The sequence below is a fragment of the Chenopodium album genome, chromosome 14 (assembly GCF_948465745.1).
Source record: "Chenopodium album chromosome 14, dcCheAlbu1.1, whole genome shotgun sequence".
In the NCBI taxonomy this organism is placed as follows: domain Eukaryota; kingdom Viridiplantae; phylum Streptophyta; class Magnoliopsida; order Caryophyllales; family Amaranthaceae; genus Chenopodium; species Chenopodium album.
The window spans coordinates 54,096,734-54,114,874 of NC_137847.1; the positions used below are offsets into that span (position 1 = coordinate 54,096,734).

At 31.0% G+C, this 18,141-nt stretch overlaps 2 protein-coding genes and 1 non-coding gene across 4 annotated transcripts; 2 read left to right on the forward strand and 1 right to left on the reverse strand.

Moving 5' to 3' along the window:
* Positions 1 to 186: 186 nt before the first annotated feature.
* On the forward strand, positions 187 to 6,863 carry LOC145577581 (inositol transporter 4-like). 2 transcript variants are annotated; one of them, XM_081635072.1, is made up of 7 exons: positions 187 to 342; positions 3,977 to 4,203; positions 4,301 to 4,371; positions 4,481 to 4,816; positions 4,936 to 5,043; positions 5,138 to 5,746; positions 5,894 to 6,863. In XM_081635072.1, exons 2-7 carry the CDS (start codon positions 4,068 to 4,070, stop codon positions 6,380 to 6,382), a joined length of 1,749 nt encoding a protein of 582 aa, XP_081491198.1. In that variant the 5' UTR covers positions 187 to 342; positions 3,977 to 4,067; the 3' UTR covers positions 6,383 to 6,863. The 2 variants fall into 2 exon arrangements, with proteins under 2 accessions (XP_081491198.1, XP_081491199.1); XM_081635073.1 differs by lacking the exon at positions 187 to 342 and adding an exon at positions 2,532 to 3,259.
* Positions 6,864 to 13,786: 6,923 nt separating this feature from the next.
* On the reverse strand, positions 13,787 to 13,867 carry TRNAL-CAG (transfer RNA leucine (anticodon CAG)). The gene has a single exon. It is a non-coding gene; the product is annotated as a tRNA-Leu (tRNA).
* Positions 13,868 to 14,573: 706 nt separating this feature from the next.
* LOC145577584 (putative yippee-like protein Os10g0369500) lies at positions 14,574 to 17,688 on the forward strand. The gene is made up of 3 exons (XM_081635076.1): positions 14,574 to 14,979; positions 16,421 to 16,529; positions 17,423 to 17,688. The coding sequence occupies exons 1-3, from the start codon at positions 14,837 to 14,839 to the stop codon at positions 17,504 to 17,506; spliced, it is 336 nt and encodes a 111-aa protein (XP_081491202.1). The 5' UTR covers positions 14,574 to 14,836; the 3' UTR covers positions 17,507 to 17,688.
* Positions 17,689 to 18,141: the final 453 nt, after the last annotated feature.

Genomic DNA, 18,141 nt, shown 5'->3' on the forward strand with positions numbered 1-18,141 from the left:
AAAAAGGAAACAAATTAGAAAAACGAAATTATGACCACATATTTTTCGTCATAAATAAAATTAAAAATGAAATATGACACTTCACTTTACTTAATTGGCAACTACAACCAATTAAACTACGGAGTATTTTCTATATATATTTAGATTCACTCTTCACCTTTTGTTTCAAAACTAAACTCCCTCTTTTTTCCTCTTTTTTTTTGCATTTTTTGGTCCGTTTTATTTTCAACAACTTTTCACAATATTATTAAAAAGAAAGACATAAGATCGAAGGAGAAAAGAAAAGAAGAAGAAAAACAACTTTTTTTTCATTACTTTCAAAGAAGGCTGGCGTTTTCTTTAGTAAGTTTATCTGTAATCTTAATACTTTATGATCTAGTAGTAGAGGTTATGCATATACTCTTAATGTGTCATGTATATATTATATGGTCTTTCGTGTTTGTGTATGGTCGTATGGATTTATTTACACTCTATGAATAGTTCAATCGAGTTTAAACCTACACACTTAAAACATGTGCATATACGGGTTTATTATAATGAGTAATGAATTAATAATTATTTTGGTAAAAGATATAGAGATGGCGAAATAATTGGTACTCGTAACATTTTTATAGTTCGTCTCTCTTGGTTTCATAAGGTGAAGGAAAATTAAATCCAATATAGTAATTTGTTTATAAGGTAAACAAATAATTCATTTTCCAAAAATAATTTCTGTTTCAAGCATTTTCCCATGATCTTCTTAAAAAGGTGAAATTTGTGGTGGTCTTTTAATACGAGTAATGATACGAGGGACTATAATGTCTTTATGGTTATTCAATAGTTTTCATATGACTTCAAAAAAAATATAAAAAAAAAAGAAAAAGTTTTTATATGACAAGCAATGTTTATTAACATAATTAGTTTTCATTCATATGACAAGCAATGTTAATTAACACAATTAGTTTTCAATCATATGACAAAGCAATACTAATTAACACAATTTTGTTAACTTAAAATAATTTCTTTCTTTTCAAAAAAAAAAATTATTTATACTATAACTCAATTACATCTAGTACTTTTACAAAATATCCCTCAACTAAACGCAGATTCTTAGGAATCATAGTTTTACTAGAATCGATCTGTTTAAAAAGGAGTAATTAGTTAGTTATATAGTCTTATAGATAGATAAAACAAGAGTGACATAAAATTCTCGGAAAAGTTGCATAAAAATTTAATAACTCAAAGAGTTACAAAAATGATTCTTAAATTTAAGAATAAGGTAAAAACTTGTTTGATTTAACCAAATGATTTTGATTATCTTTACGTTGATGCGTTTACAAATTACGACATAGTTAATAGTTATCACTATGAGTAGCTCATTTGCAGCTAGAAAATATAACAAAAATTGTAACAGAGATGGGAGAAAGTAAGAAATTACTTTTTTTTTTTTCTTTTTTTTTGGGGTAAAGTCTAGTTATCTTTAACTTCAAATTTCAAATACAAGATAAGGTTCGCAAATATAGCAATAAAATTAGGGTTACAAAAAACCGGATTAGAGTTACCCCTTAATTTTGCCTTGAAAAGTGGGAAAAATATTATTATTTTTTTTAAAAAAAGTGGCCGTATATCAACTTAATTAAAGATGTGAACAGATTATAGGAAGTTTGTTTTAGAGTGATCCTCTACTTTGTGTTTTTGGTTTGGTTATACTATAGTAATAACACAAATTAAATTCTAAAAAGTAAAAACATATACACTTTTCTTTTCTCTTATTGGTAGCTTCAATTTTATCAATTTCGTTTTTAATCAAAATCCTCATACACACTTACTATTTGCATTGGCATTAATAACTATTTAAATGTAAAGATGGGGTAATAAGTACAAATCGAGTAACATTAATAAAATACTAGCGGGTAAGTTGTGATGAGTTAAATGTGGGTAATTTTTTTTTTTTTTTTTTTTTTGTGTCAAAAATAGAATATAATATAATGATTTGTAAAAAAACAACAAAAACTTATAATTTGTAAATATTTTTAATAAAGGAAAAAGTTAAACTTTGATGAAAAAAAAAAAGAAAAAACAAGAGATGTAGCACATTATAACGTAAATCACGTGAAGTTTCATTTTCAACAGCATTTTAACAAAAATTCATAGATAATAAATTAAATAAATATATACACAATGAGTATACGATGTACCATAATGTATAATGGATTTTTGTACGGGAATAGAATATCAAGGTTGACCACATATATCATTTTTTAGTTCATATAATTTGATTTGATGATTTTTTTTGTACTACTCGGATTATTTAATTTAAATATTTATTTATAAAGGTAAGAAAATAAATTAGGAAAATTCTTGTTGTAATTGATGAATTGGGATCCACATAAGAAAAAATCACATGATTTGTAATTTGTATAAAGAGTATTCCTTTTTTTTCCCTTTGAAATAAAAGTTGTTGGTATGACCTATAATTTTCCTTAATACTATAGCGACCCCCTTATCTACGACTCTTTATTCTACTAGTAGCCATTGCTAACTAGACACCTGTCGCTCACAATTGGACAACTTCTGAAAGAAAGAAAATGATACTTGTATATGCAACTATTATAAGAATTTATAAGAGTATCGGTCAAACATTAATAACACCTATTGATGTGCAATTTTATCATAATTTTCTAAATTATTATGTAATACGAGATTTGGTGTTTATAGTTAGCCTTGGCCTTAGGAAGTTAAGAGTGGTTTTAGTGGCGTTTTGTAGTTGTAATGTTACAATGATTTTTTGACGGGAAGCAATAGTTTAATATGGGTTTTCATGAAAATTTACGTAGTTTTTAAAAAGCTTATACTATTTTTTAGTTATTATTAATTATTACAGTTCTTGCCTATGAATTTTTATCTTTTATTTGAAAGGGTTTATCCTACTTGCTTTAAGAGTTTTAGTTATTAGGTTTTTTTTTTTTTGTTCAATGTATTTATGTTAAGAGTTTTAGTTATTAGGAAATTTATTTTGTTTAATGTATTTATGTTAAGGATAGATTTAGTAGTTGATTACAAATATAATTCGGAGATGTATTAGTATTAGGTTCTTAATATTATGTCTAATTAGGATATGATTATTAGTTTCCTATCTTTGGACGATTTTCCGTTCTATAAATATGGGTGCAAATCATCAATAGTGATCTTTAACGATTGAGAGATTTGTTTTTGGAATTAATTCTTTGAGTTTCGTTTGATTGTGTGATCATCTTCTAGGAAGAGACCCCCTATTCTTGTGAGTATCCTTTTTAATTTTTGTGTAATTTCATTAGTTCTTGTTAGTTCTTGTTAAATCTTGTTCTTGTTAAAACTTAGTTCTTGTTAAAATTTAGTTCTTGAGAGATCCACATCATAATTTATGCTAGTTGTTTCTATAAGCTTATATTCTAATTTACTTTGTCCAATAATTCAATCGAATTATGTTAATTGAAAATTTATAATAGTGATAAGGATCTTCAAGTAATTTTTTATAAAGGATATCTGCAATAATACGGAGTACAAATTAATGATGAAATTTGTATATCTTTAGCTAGTTCGAGAACTATTATTTTGAGCTAGTTCTCCTTTGATATTGCAATATAAGTTTTATTTGGTAATAATCTATTCAATTTGGTAATAAATCAGGTGAAGAGATTTTATTATCTATTAAACAAGTATACTAATTACGAGTACTTATTAATGGGAATATGTGACATATGTCCATTCAAAATTATAATCAAATCATCTTACTTAAGGAAATTATCAAATTGTATATATTTGTCACATAACATAATCAATTTTTGTGATCATATCATATCTTCAAAATTAAACCAAAGTTCATTATTTTTCTTATTTATCCTATATTTAGTTATTTATGACATACATATATATGTCTTTTTGATGTAGTAGTAACGTATGACACCAGCTAATTCTATGTATATGCTTACTTTGTTCACAAATTTTTTGTATATAGGGTGAAACGTTAGCCAAGAAACACCCAATATATGACGCAGCTTTTCTTCTGATTTTGAAGTAGTGAAGAGATTTAATTTGATCTAGCGAAAATGGTAGAAGGCGGTGTAGTTAAGGTTAATAAATCGGAGTTTACAGAATGCTTCAAAACAGTTGGAAAGACTCCTTACATTATGAGGCTTGCTTTATCTGCCGGTATTGGTGGTCTACTCTTTGGATATGACACAGGTACAAAATTGATTAACTATAAATTTTTCGAGTTATGTACTTAATTTCGATATTTGTTTCAATTTTTTTACTATATGGTACGTGTTGTATGTTATAGGGGTTATCTCTGGTGCTCTTCTGTACATTAAGGAAGACTTTCAGGAGGTCCAGCAGAAAACATGGTTGCAGGTACGTAATTGTTACTTCCTCTGTCCCTAAATAATTATATTTATATACGTCAAGTAATTAATTCTAGGTGGATTTGTACTGTGACTAAGAGATTTTTTTGTTGGTCTAGGAAACTATTGTGGCAATGGCAGTGGCAGGGGCGATAGTAGGAGCTGGAATTGGTGGTGTGTTGAACGATAAAATTGGAAGGAAACCGACTATGATGCTTGCAGATGTCCTGTTCTTGGCAGGATCCATTGTCATGGCTGTGGCTCCGGCTCCTTGGGTGATCATTTTAGGAAGGATTATTGTTGGTTTAGGGGTTGGAATGGCGTCTATGACATCGCCTTTGTACATATCAGAGACGTCTCCTGCTAATGTCCGTGGTGCTCTTGGTGCAACCAATGGTTTGCTCATTACTGGTGGACAGTTCTTGTCTTACCTCATTAACATCGGCTTCACCAGAGTATGTTACTCGTTAATATTACATAATACTCCGTAACAATTTTTTGGTTATTCAAATTATGTATGATCTGAGCATTGAGTAGTAACAATTTTTTGTTGATTTTTGATTAAATTATAAAGGTCAAGGGAACGTGGCGATGGATGCTTGGAGTAGCAGGTGTACCAGCAGCTATTCAATTTATTTTGATGCTCACACTACCTGAGTCTCCTAGATGGCTTTACAGAAATGTAAATTTTTTTACAAAAAATTACAGTAAACCTATGATTTTCATCTTTAATATTCATAGATTGAGTCTGAACTTCTCATTTAATGAATGGACAGAATAAGTTAGATAAGGCAGAGGAAATTCTTGGAAGAATCTACTCACCAGAGCAAGTGGAAGAAGAGATGGCATCACTCAAGGCCTCAATTGAGCACGAGATAGCTGACAGAAAGGCGGTTGGTGAAGGCAATGTATTCTTCAGAGCGAAAAAGGCTTGGGAAAACATAGTGGTGAGAAGGGGACTAATAGCAGGAATCACAGTTTTAGTGACCCAACAATTTGTGGGGATCAACACTATAATGTACTATAGCCCTACAATCGTGCAGCTGGCAGGATTCGCGTCCAACAGCACTGCATTAGCCCTGTCTTTGATTACCTCAGGGCTCAATGCAGTGGGATCCATCATAAGCATGATGTTTGTGGATAGGTATGGGAGGCGGAGGCTCATGCTTGTCTCAATGTGTGCCATTATCACTTGCTTAGTCGTGCTGACCGGCCTCTTTTATGAGGCGGCTAAGGCTGCCCCTAAGATTAGCCCGAGTGATACAAAGTTTTTTAATAGCACTTGCCCTGCATATGCTTCATCTCCAACCGCGGCTTCATGGAGTTGTACCACTTGCCTTAAGGCGTCTAAGGAATGTGGTTTCTGTGCTAATGGTGTTAACGAGGTATGTAGTAATTAAAATCATTGCGCATTCAACATCATTATGACCAATTATTGATTTTCATGTATCATACATATGTTGTTGATGTGTTAGTTTGTTACTTATATTCAATTTAACACTTTTTTTGTTCTTGTGAATGTATTGTAACAGTTTTACCCTGGAGCTTGCGTGACACAAACTGATGCAGCCAAGAAATCGTGCCATGATAATCATAGAGTTTATTTCACGCAAGGGTGCCCTAGTCGATTGGGCTTCTTAGCCGTGGTATTCCTCGGACTATACATCATTACATACTCCCCAGGAATGGGGACGGTACCATGGATCCTAAACTCGGAGATTTACCCATTAAGGTACCGAGGAATTTGTAGTGGCATAGGGGCCGTGACCTTATGGTCCGCGAACCTTATAGTTAGTGAGACGTTCTTGACACTAACGGATGCCTTAGGGACCGCGGGGACTTTCCTCTTATACGCCGGTTTCTCTACTATTGGCCTCGTTCTCATATTCTTCCTTGTACCGGAGACTAAAGGGCTGCCTATCGAGGAAATCGAAAAAATGTTGGAGAAGGGTTATCGTCCTAGCATTTTTGGTAGGAAGAAGGATGACAATAACATCGTTCAAGATCATGAGAATGTTTGATCATGACTTGTTCATGTCAATATAATAAAAATTGGTATGATTTTTTGTCTTTTTTTTTTTGGAAGATAGAGTGAGGGAGTTGGGATTCTTGGTATGAATTTTAATTTTCTAGATTGTTTGCGATGAAAGACAATTAGGATTGATTGGATATTAGTATTTCGCCTTTTCATGGAATGCTAAGTTTGATTATGATAGTTCTTATTAGTGATATTAGTTGTACATAGAAGGGGAGGGGGATGAGATGTACTAAGTTTTGGATTTTAATAATGACTATTATTTGCAATCTTCTTTTTCTGTTTTACTCCTATTACATTAACTAGGTTAGAACCCGTACGATGCACGGTTTATATAAAATCTAATTTTAATTTGTACATTTTAAAAATAAATCGCTAATATAAATAAGAATTATGTATATTTTGTAATTTTAAAATTTTTTATTTTCATCAAAATTATGATATAGTATCTGTTCAACATTGTCTAATTCATAGTTCAATGTAGGAGGTCATTTATTAGTGTATTATTTAAAATTGTTTTAATTTCCTACGATAAATTGATACGTTTTAGTTGTAATGTAGAAGTTTCCAATATTTAAATTTAAAAAATGTTAAATATAATAGCTCTACACAAAAATAAAATAAAAAAACAAAAACAAAAAAAGATGACATCATCATTGCATTTAGGCGAGAAAATTTTTATTGAGAAAGCGACACGTGGACAATGGTGACGTCAGCAACTTCTGTTTTAGTAATAGTTAATAGATAGATATTCTAGCTTTAAATTAATTGTCACTTTTTTCTTACTATATCAATTTTGGCAAAATATCACTCGACCTTTACCATTAAAGGGAAATCCACACTTAAAATAATTTGTGACAATTACAATGAACGTGTAAAATTATAATTTTAAACATCTGAATTTTGTGAAGAATGAAATTAAAACAAGTTTTCTCAAAAAAAAAAAAAAAAAAAAAAAAAAGAAAAAAAAAAAGAAAAAAAAAGTCATGATATTGTTTGTTGATTCCTTGTGGTATTGTGTATCTTAATTCTTAAATATAATTTGATTTGACGAGCTAATACGTTGTTCAAACTCCTTAACCCTAAAGATCTTGAAGCATTGTTGATTTCTTATACATCTACATAGCCCGTCTTGCTCGATTAGTAGGGCATCACATTGGGCGATATATACATACATTATTTTAACTAATTATGTATTGGCCTAGACGCTAGAGCTAAGGAAAAAAAAAAATCTTTTTAACCTTAAGATTGAGGGTGCAATTCCCACTAGAAGTACTTTAAAAGTAAAAGTTCCCTTATCTTCTCCATTTTTAGAGGTTTTGAATTAGCTGTCTTGACAAACTCACAATAATATACTTTGTATCATTAGTAGTTTAAAGGTTGGATATTGAAGTAAATCACACTAATTTTTGTACCACAATTAAAATCTGGTTGTCACATAAACCTTTTTTTTTTTTTTTTTGTTTTTTAATCTGCCCCACCACTTCTTTCAATTCCGTTTCACATTTTTAGGCCTTTTCAAGGTCCTTTTTGGTAGTACGCAGTTCAATAATTCATAAAGAGGTAAGAACTAATATGAGACATATCCGAAGAACTTTCAATGAAGCACTTGCTACGCAAATTTTAAAATGCACCATGGTGCACCTAGTAGAAATGGTGCACTACGCCTATACTTTTGAACATTTAGTAAAAAAAAATCTGAATAATTGCAAATTTTGAACATGTAGTAAAAACATCTGAACATCGCAAATTTTGAACATTTAGTTAAAAAATCTGAACAATCGCAATGCATCACGCCTATACTTTTGAACATTTAGTAAAAAAAAATCTAAACAATCGTGAATTTTGAACATTTAATTAAAAAATCTGAACATTGCAAATTTTGAACATTTAGTAAAAAAAAAATCTGAACAATCGCAATGTACCACGCCTATACTTTTGACCATTAATATTTAGTAAAAGTATATGAACAATAACAAATTTTGAACATTTAAGAAAAAAATCTGAACAATCGCAAATTTTGAATCATTACGAGTTAGACAAATTTTGAAAGAAATTTGTCTGACTCGTAATAATTCAATAGTTTTGTAATATAAACTGAACATTTCTTTATAAAATATGAACATAAAAATTGCATGTTTATGTTCAGTTTTTGTGACATGTTCATATTTTTTTTACTAAATGTTCATTTTTTGTAAAATGTTCAATTTTTTTTACTAAATGTTCAAAAGTATAGACGTGGTACACCTATTTCTAGGTGCACATAATACTAATTGCTCTTCCTATAAACGGCCCACTTTAAGCACGGGTTGTGTATTACTTTCGTTTCATATTACATTATTATGTGCAATATTTACTAAAAATGATTGCTACATAATCCGTTTTATGTGCAATAAATATTTTCATTTCTTATTAAATTGTCAATTTTCTTTGTTTTTCTCCTCAATACATACATCACCATCTTTCTCTTCATTCAACGCTCACAAACAAATTTTGTAGAAGTACGTACAAGCTCATCATTGGTAGTACTAAAAACATACTTCGTATGATTCAAAGCATGTTAATAACAATATAATATACTACATATGAGTTATGTACATTATATTGTTTTAGTAGTTTTTATGAAAAAAGAAAAAAAAATCAAGTGATTAAATGTCCATATGAAAGCTAATTGATTAAAAAAAATTTAGAGAAAAATAATACAAAATTTAAACTCCAATCTTATTCACATAATAGAAACTTCAAAAACTAAATTAAACATAAAGGAAAAAACAATATACTACATTACCTAATTAGATTAATTAGATTAAAGATGTATTATATTCACGTGATTTTCATTTATCTGAATTTATATTATATTATTACTAAAACTTACGGAGAGTTTATCTAAATTTTTTAAATCTTATTGAAATTTATTTTAGTCATAATGGAGAATTTATCCAAGATCCAGAATGCCTTGGAATTTGACATCCCCTACAGTAATGAACGTGCCAATTTCTAAAGAGAATGAAGTGAAATAAAAATTGCTTTTAGTTTTTGGCTTTAAGTAAAGGTAAAATTTTAATCTAAGTACAAAAAATCTCAAAATCTATGGAAAACCGTTGAAGGGTTATAAGAAGGAAATCAAAATGAATATCATATGAATCGTTGATGAAAATCGCATTTTTGCCTCCCACCATGTGAACTACCCATGATACTAGTGTCCCCCCTCACTTTTATCCTTCTTTATTGGCTTTTTTTGTTATCTTTAGTGGAAATAGTACGATAATAAATACAACTACAACAAAATCTAACGTTTTATTTTACTATTCCAAATTCCATATTGTTGGTTTTAACAATTGCGTGATGAAGAGATATAAAGCGTGTTTCATGATTGGGGGTTGTTAATCCATTATTGTTGCCAACATAAGGTTATGTTTAATAACACGTTTTAAGCGCATTAGGCCTTAAATGATGTAAGGTATGAAAGTAATAAGAGTTGTATGGGAAGTAATTTGAATGATTTAAAGTGTTGAAATGACTTGAATGGACATGTTACTTTGAAACAAAAATGTAGAATTCAATTAACTTCAATTCTCCTTTCACTATGCTCGATTTTTTAATTGTTTGATTAATAAGAGCGATACATAATTCATTGAAAATAAACATATATATGGTTATAAAGGGTAGCATTTTAACTTGTTTCAAAGCCAATGGTTATAGAGGGTAGCATTTTAACTTGTCTCAGAGCCGCCATTGGCAAATAGGCAACGCATGAGGATAATAAGCCAAGGAAAGGTAAGGCAGGACAATGGATCGGACATGGCAAAGCTGATAAACTCAAGAACGGTTGGAGAAAATGGCTTAGCCCTTGCATTCATTATAACGAAAATATATATACACAATACAAAAGGAATCTCGACTTACCTAAAACTCCTAAAAGACATACATGCCAAATATACAACATTAACATAAAATCAACGGACTCATATTAAAAGCATTGTCAAGGTAGGAGAATTAAGAACATGATTACGAGGGTTGTAAAGTCCTAGGTCAAGTGGATTAAGTGGTTACGCCCATCATCTGTTGGGAACACCTAGATCTTAAGTTTCTCAGTTCTACAAAAGCATATGTATTGGAGGTTGTTAAATTGAAGGTCGGTATCAAAAAATCAAGTAATGGTGGAGGATGCATCTTATGGTCACTATAAATTGTTTAGACTAATTTCTCATTTTGCTAATTCCAATGGCTAAACTACCAATATAGTCCCTAGCTACAATAGTTGAAAATTCTTTTCATATAAACCATAACTAGCTAGGGCAAATAATTATAATTAAAATGACACATTATTATAAATTTATAATGAAGAATATGGCATAAATAATTAAACCTTGATTGCTATAAGGAAGCTCTCTTGAATGATGGGACAAATATAGAGTATAAAACTTGAAATGTTGCCTTAAAAGATAAACACGGATGTAACACCCTATTCTATAGTAGAAAACGTTATTGTATTATCCAAATGCTAGAATTAGTTGTAATTATTGTCACTATAAGAATTAAGTTTTAATTCACCAGTAAACGAAAAAGAGGAATGAAGGACGATCAATCCCGCACCAAAGCAACGCAAGCAACATGTATGCATTACATCAACACGTACGTACTTCCGTTTTCCCAACCAAAGCAAATTTTAAAGTGGAAAATTCAAGGTAATAACAATTCCAAAGCATCAAGGTACAAACAAATCTAAAGTACATAATGAAGCATATGCTATTCGATCATGGCATATATAGAAAGTGGCAAGCAACTAACAGGCTTAGGCATATCACTTTACACACTTTTGAGCTTCAAATAATAGGGTTGGCATAGATCCTCTAGAAAGTTGAGTTGGTTCTATCTCAATAAATGATATCGGTGTAAGTACTCGTAATAAGGATTAGCAGGAACTATTGTGCACGCAGTCTGTGTATATAGTAAAAATCATCTCATAGTAATTTATAAGAGATAATTTCAAATGTAGAGTCATATTAGAGAAATTATAAGACGGTACGTATTCTAATTAATAATAGTTAAAGTTAGCCTAGTTAGTCCGGTTAATTAATTGTCATGCAACATTTATACAAAGCTCAGCGCAACATCCCTAGATATTAGATGATATGTTGAACTGCTCAGATTTTCCATTTTCTCATGAGTTTTCCGACCAAGTTTTGAGTAATTCGGCTCAACTTGTCAACATCTCAAATCGAGCTTGAATCAAACCTACTTGAGTCTAGTATTGATCAAGTATTATCTCATTTCATCATAAGCATCCCGGCCTGGCCTCATTGTGCGCTGCCATGGATCAATTGCTATCCACTCATGTGAACAAACATAAGGGAGTACCCAAACCATTACTCAAAATATAATGATGCATTCAAAAGAAAAGGCAATCCCAGCACTTCTCATTACAAATCTTCATGAAAAGGATCAAATCTGTACACTTAATCAAGAATAAAGGTTTTGCTACCGTTCACATACATATCATGTTTGGAAGTTGGAACTCTCAAACTTATTTATCATATGCCCCAAAAATGAACATAGGTTGCTTCCAATTAATTTGTCACATCTTTTCTACCTTTAACTAACTTTATATCATAATATATGCATGCACCCAAATGGCCAAATCACAGATAGGCTATTGAAACTAACTCATACCACGTGTATGGCTTTGAGTTATTTAGAAGAATGTCATATTCATAATTGATGACATAGAACATATTTTCAGTAGATAACCAATTTATAAACTTAACGATGATGATGTATCTAGCTATATTTAGTTGTAAATGTGTTTACACACACAATTTTGTTTGATGTTTCGTTATAATTTGATGGCCAGTGTACAATTGCCTATGTGAAAGAGAGCACAAGGACATGAGCGACATACTTATAGCTTGAGTGACAAAAATCTTCGTAATCTCTTGCAAAATTAGGAGTGTTTTTAGTCTAAGATCCTAATCCATCTTTTCTTGCAAAATTTAGAGTGATTTAGTCTAACATCCGGGTTGGAACATATTTAATCAATTGGTACATTCTTTTTTCACTTAAGAAGAGTAGTAAGAGATGTATGAACTAACTCATTAGAAAATATATAAACATGTAGAAGTGAAGTAAAAAAAAAAAAAAAAGAAAAAAAGTAAACTATATATACAAAGTATTTATAATTGAAGTGTATATTGATCTAACTAGTTGGTTTGGTTAGAGTTTAGACAATAATATTTGCTACTACAACAGTAGTTTAATAGGTACATGTTTCGGGGTTGTACAATTTGGAAGGGAGGTACATGTAGTCATGTAGAGAACAAGTAGCTAGAACCCATATTCTAGCTAATATGTGTAGAATAAACTTTTCGACTTTTTGTAATTTTAAATTGGAAATTTTGTGTAGAATTACCCTAAAGATAGGGTCATTTGTGAACAACTACCCATTTTTTTTATTTGTTTAGAACTGCCCACAAGTTTGAAAACGTTTGAGTAGCACTACTCACTAACATTTTCCGTCCAATTAAGACGTTATTAGAGCCCACTTTTTTCACTTTTGTCACCCAATTAACTCTCCCAATTTGTTTAAAGGTTTTAATTTACTCTAATTAGGGCTTTAATTAGGATTCATTTTAGGGTTCATGAGTTTAGTATTATTTGTGTAGAACTACCCTAAAGATAGGGTCATTTGTGAACAACTACCCATTTTTTTTTTATTTCTTTAGAACTACCCACAAGTTTGAAAACGTTTGAGTAGCACTACTCACTAACATTTTCCGTCCAATTAAGACGTTATTGGAGCCCACTTTTTCACTTTTGTCACCAAATTAACTCTCCCAATTTGTTTAAAGGTTTTAATTTACCCTAATTAGGGTTTTAATTAGGATTCATTTTAGGGTTCATGAGTTTAGTATTATTTGGGGATTTTGATTTCTAAGGTTTGGGGGTTTAATTGAATTCGTGTTTTTGCTTATTTTAGTATTAATTGGCCATTGTAATTGACAAAAGTGAAAAATTGGCAAAGTAACATTCTAATTGGACGAAAAACGTTATTGGATAGTGCTACCCAAACATTTTCAAACTTGCGATTAGTTCTAAACAAATAAAAAAAAAAGGTAGTTGTTCACAAATGACCTTATGTTTAGGGTAGTTCTACACAAAATTTCCTTTTAAATTTCATTTTTAATCATTCAATACTCTTTGAAAAGAGAAAGTGATTCGAAATGAGAAATTCTTAGAAAGATTGGTGGAAAAACACAAGATGTCAAACCTTAGATAGTCGAGAATTTCATAAGTAGCTCCAAACACTTCCAAATCCTAGCTAATTTTTGGATCAAAGCCTAAGCAAATATATTAAGGACTTCAAAAAAAAAAAAAAAAAAAAAAACACATTTGTCAAGAATGGGATTCGAACCCATGCCCTTTCGGACCAGTACCTGAAACTGGCGCCTTAGACCAACTCGGCCATCTTGACGTTGTTGTACAATAGTTTCATAACTTTAATATAATTAATTTTTATAATCATCATGTGCAACAGTGCAAGCATGTCACCCAATGGGCTGTTTTGTTGGGTTGATTTATCAATTGCTATACATAATGGACTATACTTTCATCATAAACTTTCTACCCATTTAGGCCATATGGCCATACTCAAATGGTTATAAATAAATCCTTTCATCCTACTATGTTCTTTGCATGCTTCATTAATTTTCAAACTTTGTTTAAATCAAAATCAATCCGCTTTTAATGGAGCCTCTATGGCACATAGAGTTGTCAAATCAGATTTACGATCAAGTTTTGTCAGATTGCGGCCGACTTAATGAGTCACGTTTTGTCAGGTCTAGTGGCAATATGGCTAATGAAATCGAAGATGTCCACAAATCTTTCAAAGCTTTGAACATGTTAATCGAGCGGCTAAATAATGAATAATTAACATATTACTTCTTATATGCCAATCGACTAATGCCTATTGTAATTATTCTATTATTGTATTTGATGCATTAGATTGAACTCATACTCTATAGTCCATACTTTGTAGTTTGTACTACTATATGAATAGGTGGATTAGATTCATCATTCATTAGCTAAAGAAAATGACAACCTTGTCTATAATTTCCACTAGATTAGTCTAAAGCTTTTTGTTTATTTGAGGCTGATAAATAATGGGCTGACTTAAAGTCAAAAATTAAACCCAGCCCAAACAATTTTATCTTCTTTTTTCAAACTTCAAAGCCACCTATTTTCTTCATTTTTTCTTTTTTTCTTAATAAAAAAAATAGAAGAAGTTAGGGCTTTTCATCATCTTCTTCTTCAAACTTCATCATCTTCCAAGTTTTAATCTTTCTGGTTTATATCTTAATTTAAACTCTCTGAAATTTTTATATGTTTTTTAATTTTCAATTTGAAAAAGGGGTTTTGAATTAGTTTTAAATTAGTTATTAAAATGGGAAGATTGTTTATAGAATCACTTCCAGGTCCAAGGATTTTCAAATGCAGCTGCTGTAAAGTTGACTCTGCATCTCCAGACGACATCGTTTCGAAGAATTTTCAGGGCCGTTTTGGTAAAGCTTATCTCTTCAGAAGTGTGTATGTATGCTTCTCTCTCTTTCTCTTCATTTTCCTTTATTTTGTTAGTGTTTGTTCTGCTTCCGATTTTCTTGGAACTCTTATGTATTGCTTTTACGGCCCGTTTGGTAGGTAGTAATAAATAGTGATCATGGGAATGGATTTGTATGTATAAATTTATGATTGTAATGTTGATTGAATTGAATTAATTAGAATTATAATGTTGATGATCATCCTATCCCCCAAAATAATTTTTTAAGAAAAATAAAAATTGATGCTATTCTTGCATATATTAAGGTATTGCTGTAGTATTCTAAATAGCTGTTCCTATGAAATGTTATGTTGTTGAATGGAAGTGTGTTTAGTGCTCTAATTAGTTTGTTTTGAGAAGCTTAATTGAGGATTAAGTGAAAGTGAACCTAATTTGATGAATGTTATGTTACTTGGATTCAAATTGTTGATAATATGATACTTGAATACATCAAATTAGACTTCTTAAAATACCCTGCTACATTGTTAATTCTGCATACTTCAGTCATTCGGAGTGGATGTTAATAATCTTAGTTCGTCTAAGTTTTGGAAGGTGGGATGGAACCCCGTCTACATAACTACCCTTTGTGGATCCTTATACAATATACACCAATACATACAATTTATCTTAGTCCTTAAGACATGCAAAGTAGGTTGCTAGTTGGAAACTCGTGGCTTTAACAAGCTTGAGATATCCTTTCACTTCCCTTTAGTGAGATGGTATTCAAGATGAATTAGAAATTACTGGTAAGTGGAATTAATTACATTGGTTATATACTTATATGTAAGGACGATTATTAGGTGTAATTTGTGCCTATCACTTTTTCATGTTTTCATTTTACCTCAAGTACTCGTGTTAAGTTCTCTCAAATATGATGACTATATGAGTATGGACTCATGACATTTATTTTGGACCCAAAAATTGAAACTCTTCATAATGTAGTTGAATTTTTCATTGGAACACTGCTACCTAAGTACAGAAAACATAGGGCATATATATTAGGATGCTTATGCTCTCACAAGTCATAACTAAGTTGAAAGAGTGGGTTAAGGAGACGCCCTTGCAACCCTCCTTGAAATGTTGTCATGACACCTTATCGATGTAGATGCTCTTAAGTCTTGATAAGCTTTACAGACTCAAATTGTGGTGACTTACTGACTTGTGCATCAGAACCAACACGAGGAAGCTCTGAAAAAATTAGTCTATATCAGATTTCACTGTCGTGTGTCCTAGTAAAATGTACTGATGTCCTACTGTAAGTGTCTGCATTAAGGTTTAAAGGTCATTCGAGAAGAGTCAGAAGACTAGATTTTCATTCTGCTTATGCTCAGAGTTGCAAATTGAGTTTCGCCTTCTATAGGCAATACTATTTAAGACTGCTAATGCTTTTTTGTGTCAAACTTATTGAACTTATCTACTGAAACATTTCAGAGTTAATATCTGTCTTGGGCCTACTGAGGAACGACATCTTACCAGTGGATTGCACGCTGTCAGTGATATATATTGTAGCTCTTGCTTGCAAATACTTGGTTGGAAGTATGTAAGTATCAGTATGATCGATTTCTGCTCTTTCATTCCTTAAGCTATTCAAGCAAACATTTTTGAATATTTTGGCCAGTCACTGCATGTGTTGTGCTCATATTTGCAGTAGCTTTAACTTGTACCTGTAGCTGTATTCTACCTTAAATTTGATAGCCTACTTAAACTTCATCTTTTTTTTATCATAGCCTATATACAATATTATATAAAAGGTCTTATAAATATGAAAGATCACAGCAGTTAGATGGATTAAATTCTTACTTTGTCCATTTTACTTTCTGTTTGATCCAATGTATTATATATAAATGTAGATGGTAAATAGCTTGAGATTCTTAACTCCTCTGTTGTTCTAAAAGTGACATTTTTGTTAAATAGATTGAGGATCTTTTGTTAGCAAACTATAATGTCATATATTCATGAGAGGTCTTGCTCCCACTTTCCATTCTATTTGTCAATACCAACTTCTTGTTTGGTGCATTTGCTAAACATCACGCTCCTACAAACTGGTTTTATAAATTTCCTTGAGATGAAGATAAGATTGATTTCGTTTTGGTGTCAGGATTCTTACCCTTCTTGTTCTAATTGTGCATATACAAGCTAGAATGGCAGGTTTTGTCATGACTAACTGATTAGATTTGATCATCCTGGAGGCGGACTTTCTGTAGTTACTTACATTGACTAAGCTGACGACCAAGTTCTAAACAATTTTATTATGGATTGAACATCAAGGATTTATTTGTATTTTCGGTCTTTCTATTCAACACATTCAGAGATACAACCTGTATGTTTGGCCTCCATAATAATTTCTACCAGTTCTGCTATGAGGTCATCAGTTGTTATGTCATCGAGTTTGTTTATCATATGTATATTAATGTATCATTGATTTGAATGCAGGAGAAGGCATATGAAGAGAGCGAAAAGTATAAGGAAGGGATGTACATTCTCGAGAAATATAGAATGCTTAAGGATGGCTGGTAATGCTTTCAAGCACTCCATGCAGTGCTGTAGTATAAACTAATCTTGTGATTCTTCACACTTTAGAATATCAAGCTTGAAAATTTATAATGTTTTGTTTTCATCACCAAATAGCAGGATGTACATACAGTTTGAAAAAGATTTGATAGTTGTCGAAAGTCCCAAATTTGTCTTTACTCTTTCAATTATACTCCCCGAAGTGTTAGTATTATTCGTTCACATGCAAGGGAATTGAGGATATTGCCTATCCTTTTCAATTATGCTTGAAATTAATCCAAGAATAAAATAGTTTGATACTAAATAAGATTAAAGGTTGAGCAGTTGGCTAGCTCTTTGACTTATAGACTAGAGATCTTAGGGTCCTAGGATGAATTATTTTTATTTTTACCTTTCCTTGAAAACAATTAATTTCATTTACGTCATATGATTGTCAATTATGTCCCTATTATAAATTTTTTGTGGAAAAGTTTATGTATTAATGTATAAAACTTACTCTGTACATATTATACTTTGCTCAAATACTAATTTTGTCTTAGTAAACTTATCATACTTGTATGACTAGTTTAAATCACACTATCAATAAGGCGAATAGATGAAGAATGTTGCCGGTGATGTTACTCCATCCTGGCCACTTTACA

Bases quoted from the DNA above. Each gene is read 5' to 3' on its own strand.
- LOC145577581 (XM_081635072.1), top strand. From the start codon at position 4,068: ATGGTAGAAGGCGGTGTAGTTAAGGTTAATAAATCGGAGTTTACAGAA. The intron at 4,372-4,480 runs GTACGTAATTGT...TTGTTGGTCTAG, and splicing joins AGCAGAAAACATGGTTGCAG to GAAACTATTGTGGCAATGGC. The intron at 5,044-5,137 runs GTAAATTTTTTT...ATGAATGGACAG, and splicing joins CTAGATGGCTTTACAGAAAT to AATAAGTTAGATAAGGCAGA.
- LOC145577584 (XM_081635076.1), top strand. From the start codon at position 14,837: ATGGGAAGATTGTTTATAGAATCACTTCCAGGTCCAAGGATTTTCAAA. The intron at 14,980-16,420 runs GTATGTATGCTT...GAAACATTTCAG, and splicing joins GCTTATCTCTTCAGAAGTGT to AGTTAATATCTGTCTTGGGC. The intron at 16,530-17,422 runs GTAAGTATCAGT...ATTTGAATGCAG, and splicing joins AAATACTTGGTTGGAAGTAT to GAGAAGGCATATGAAGAGAG.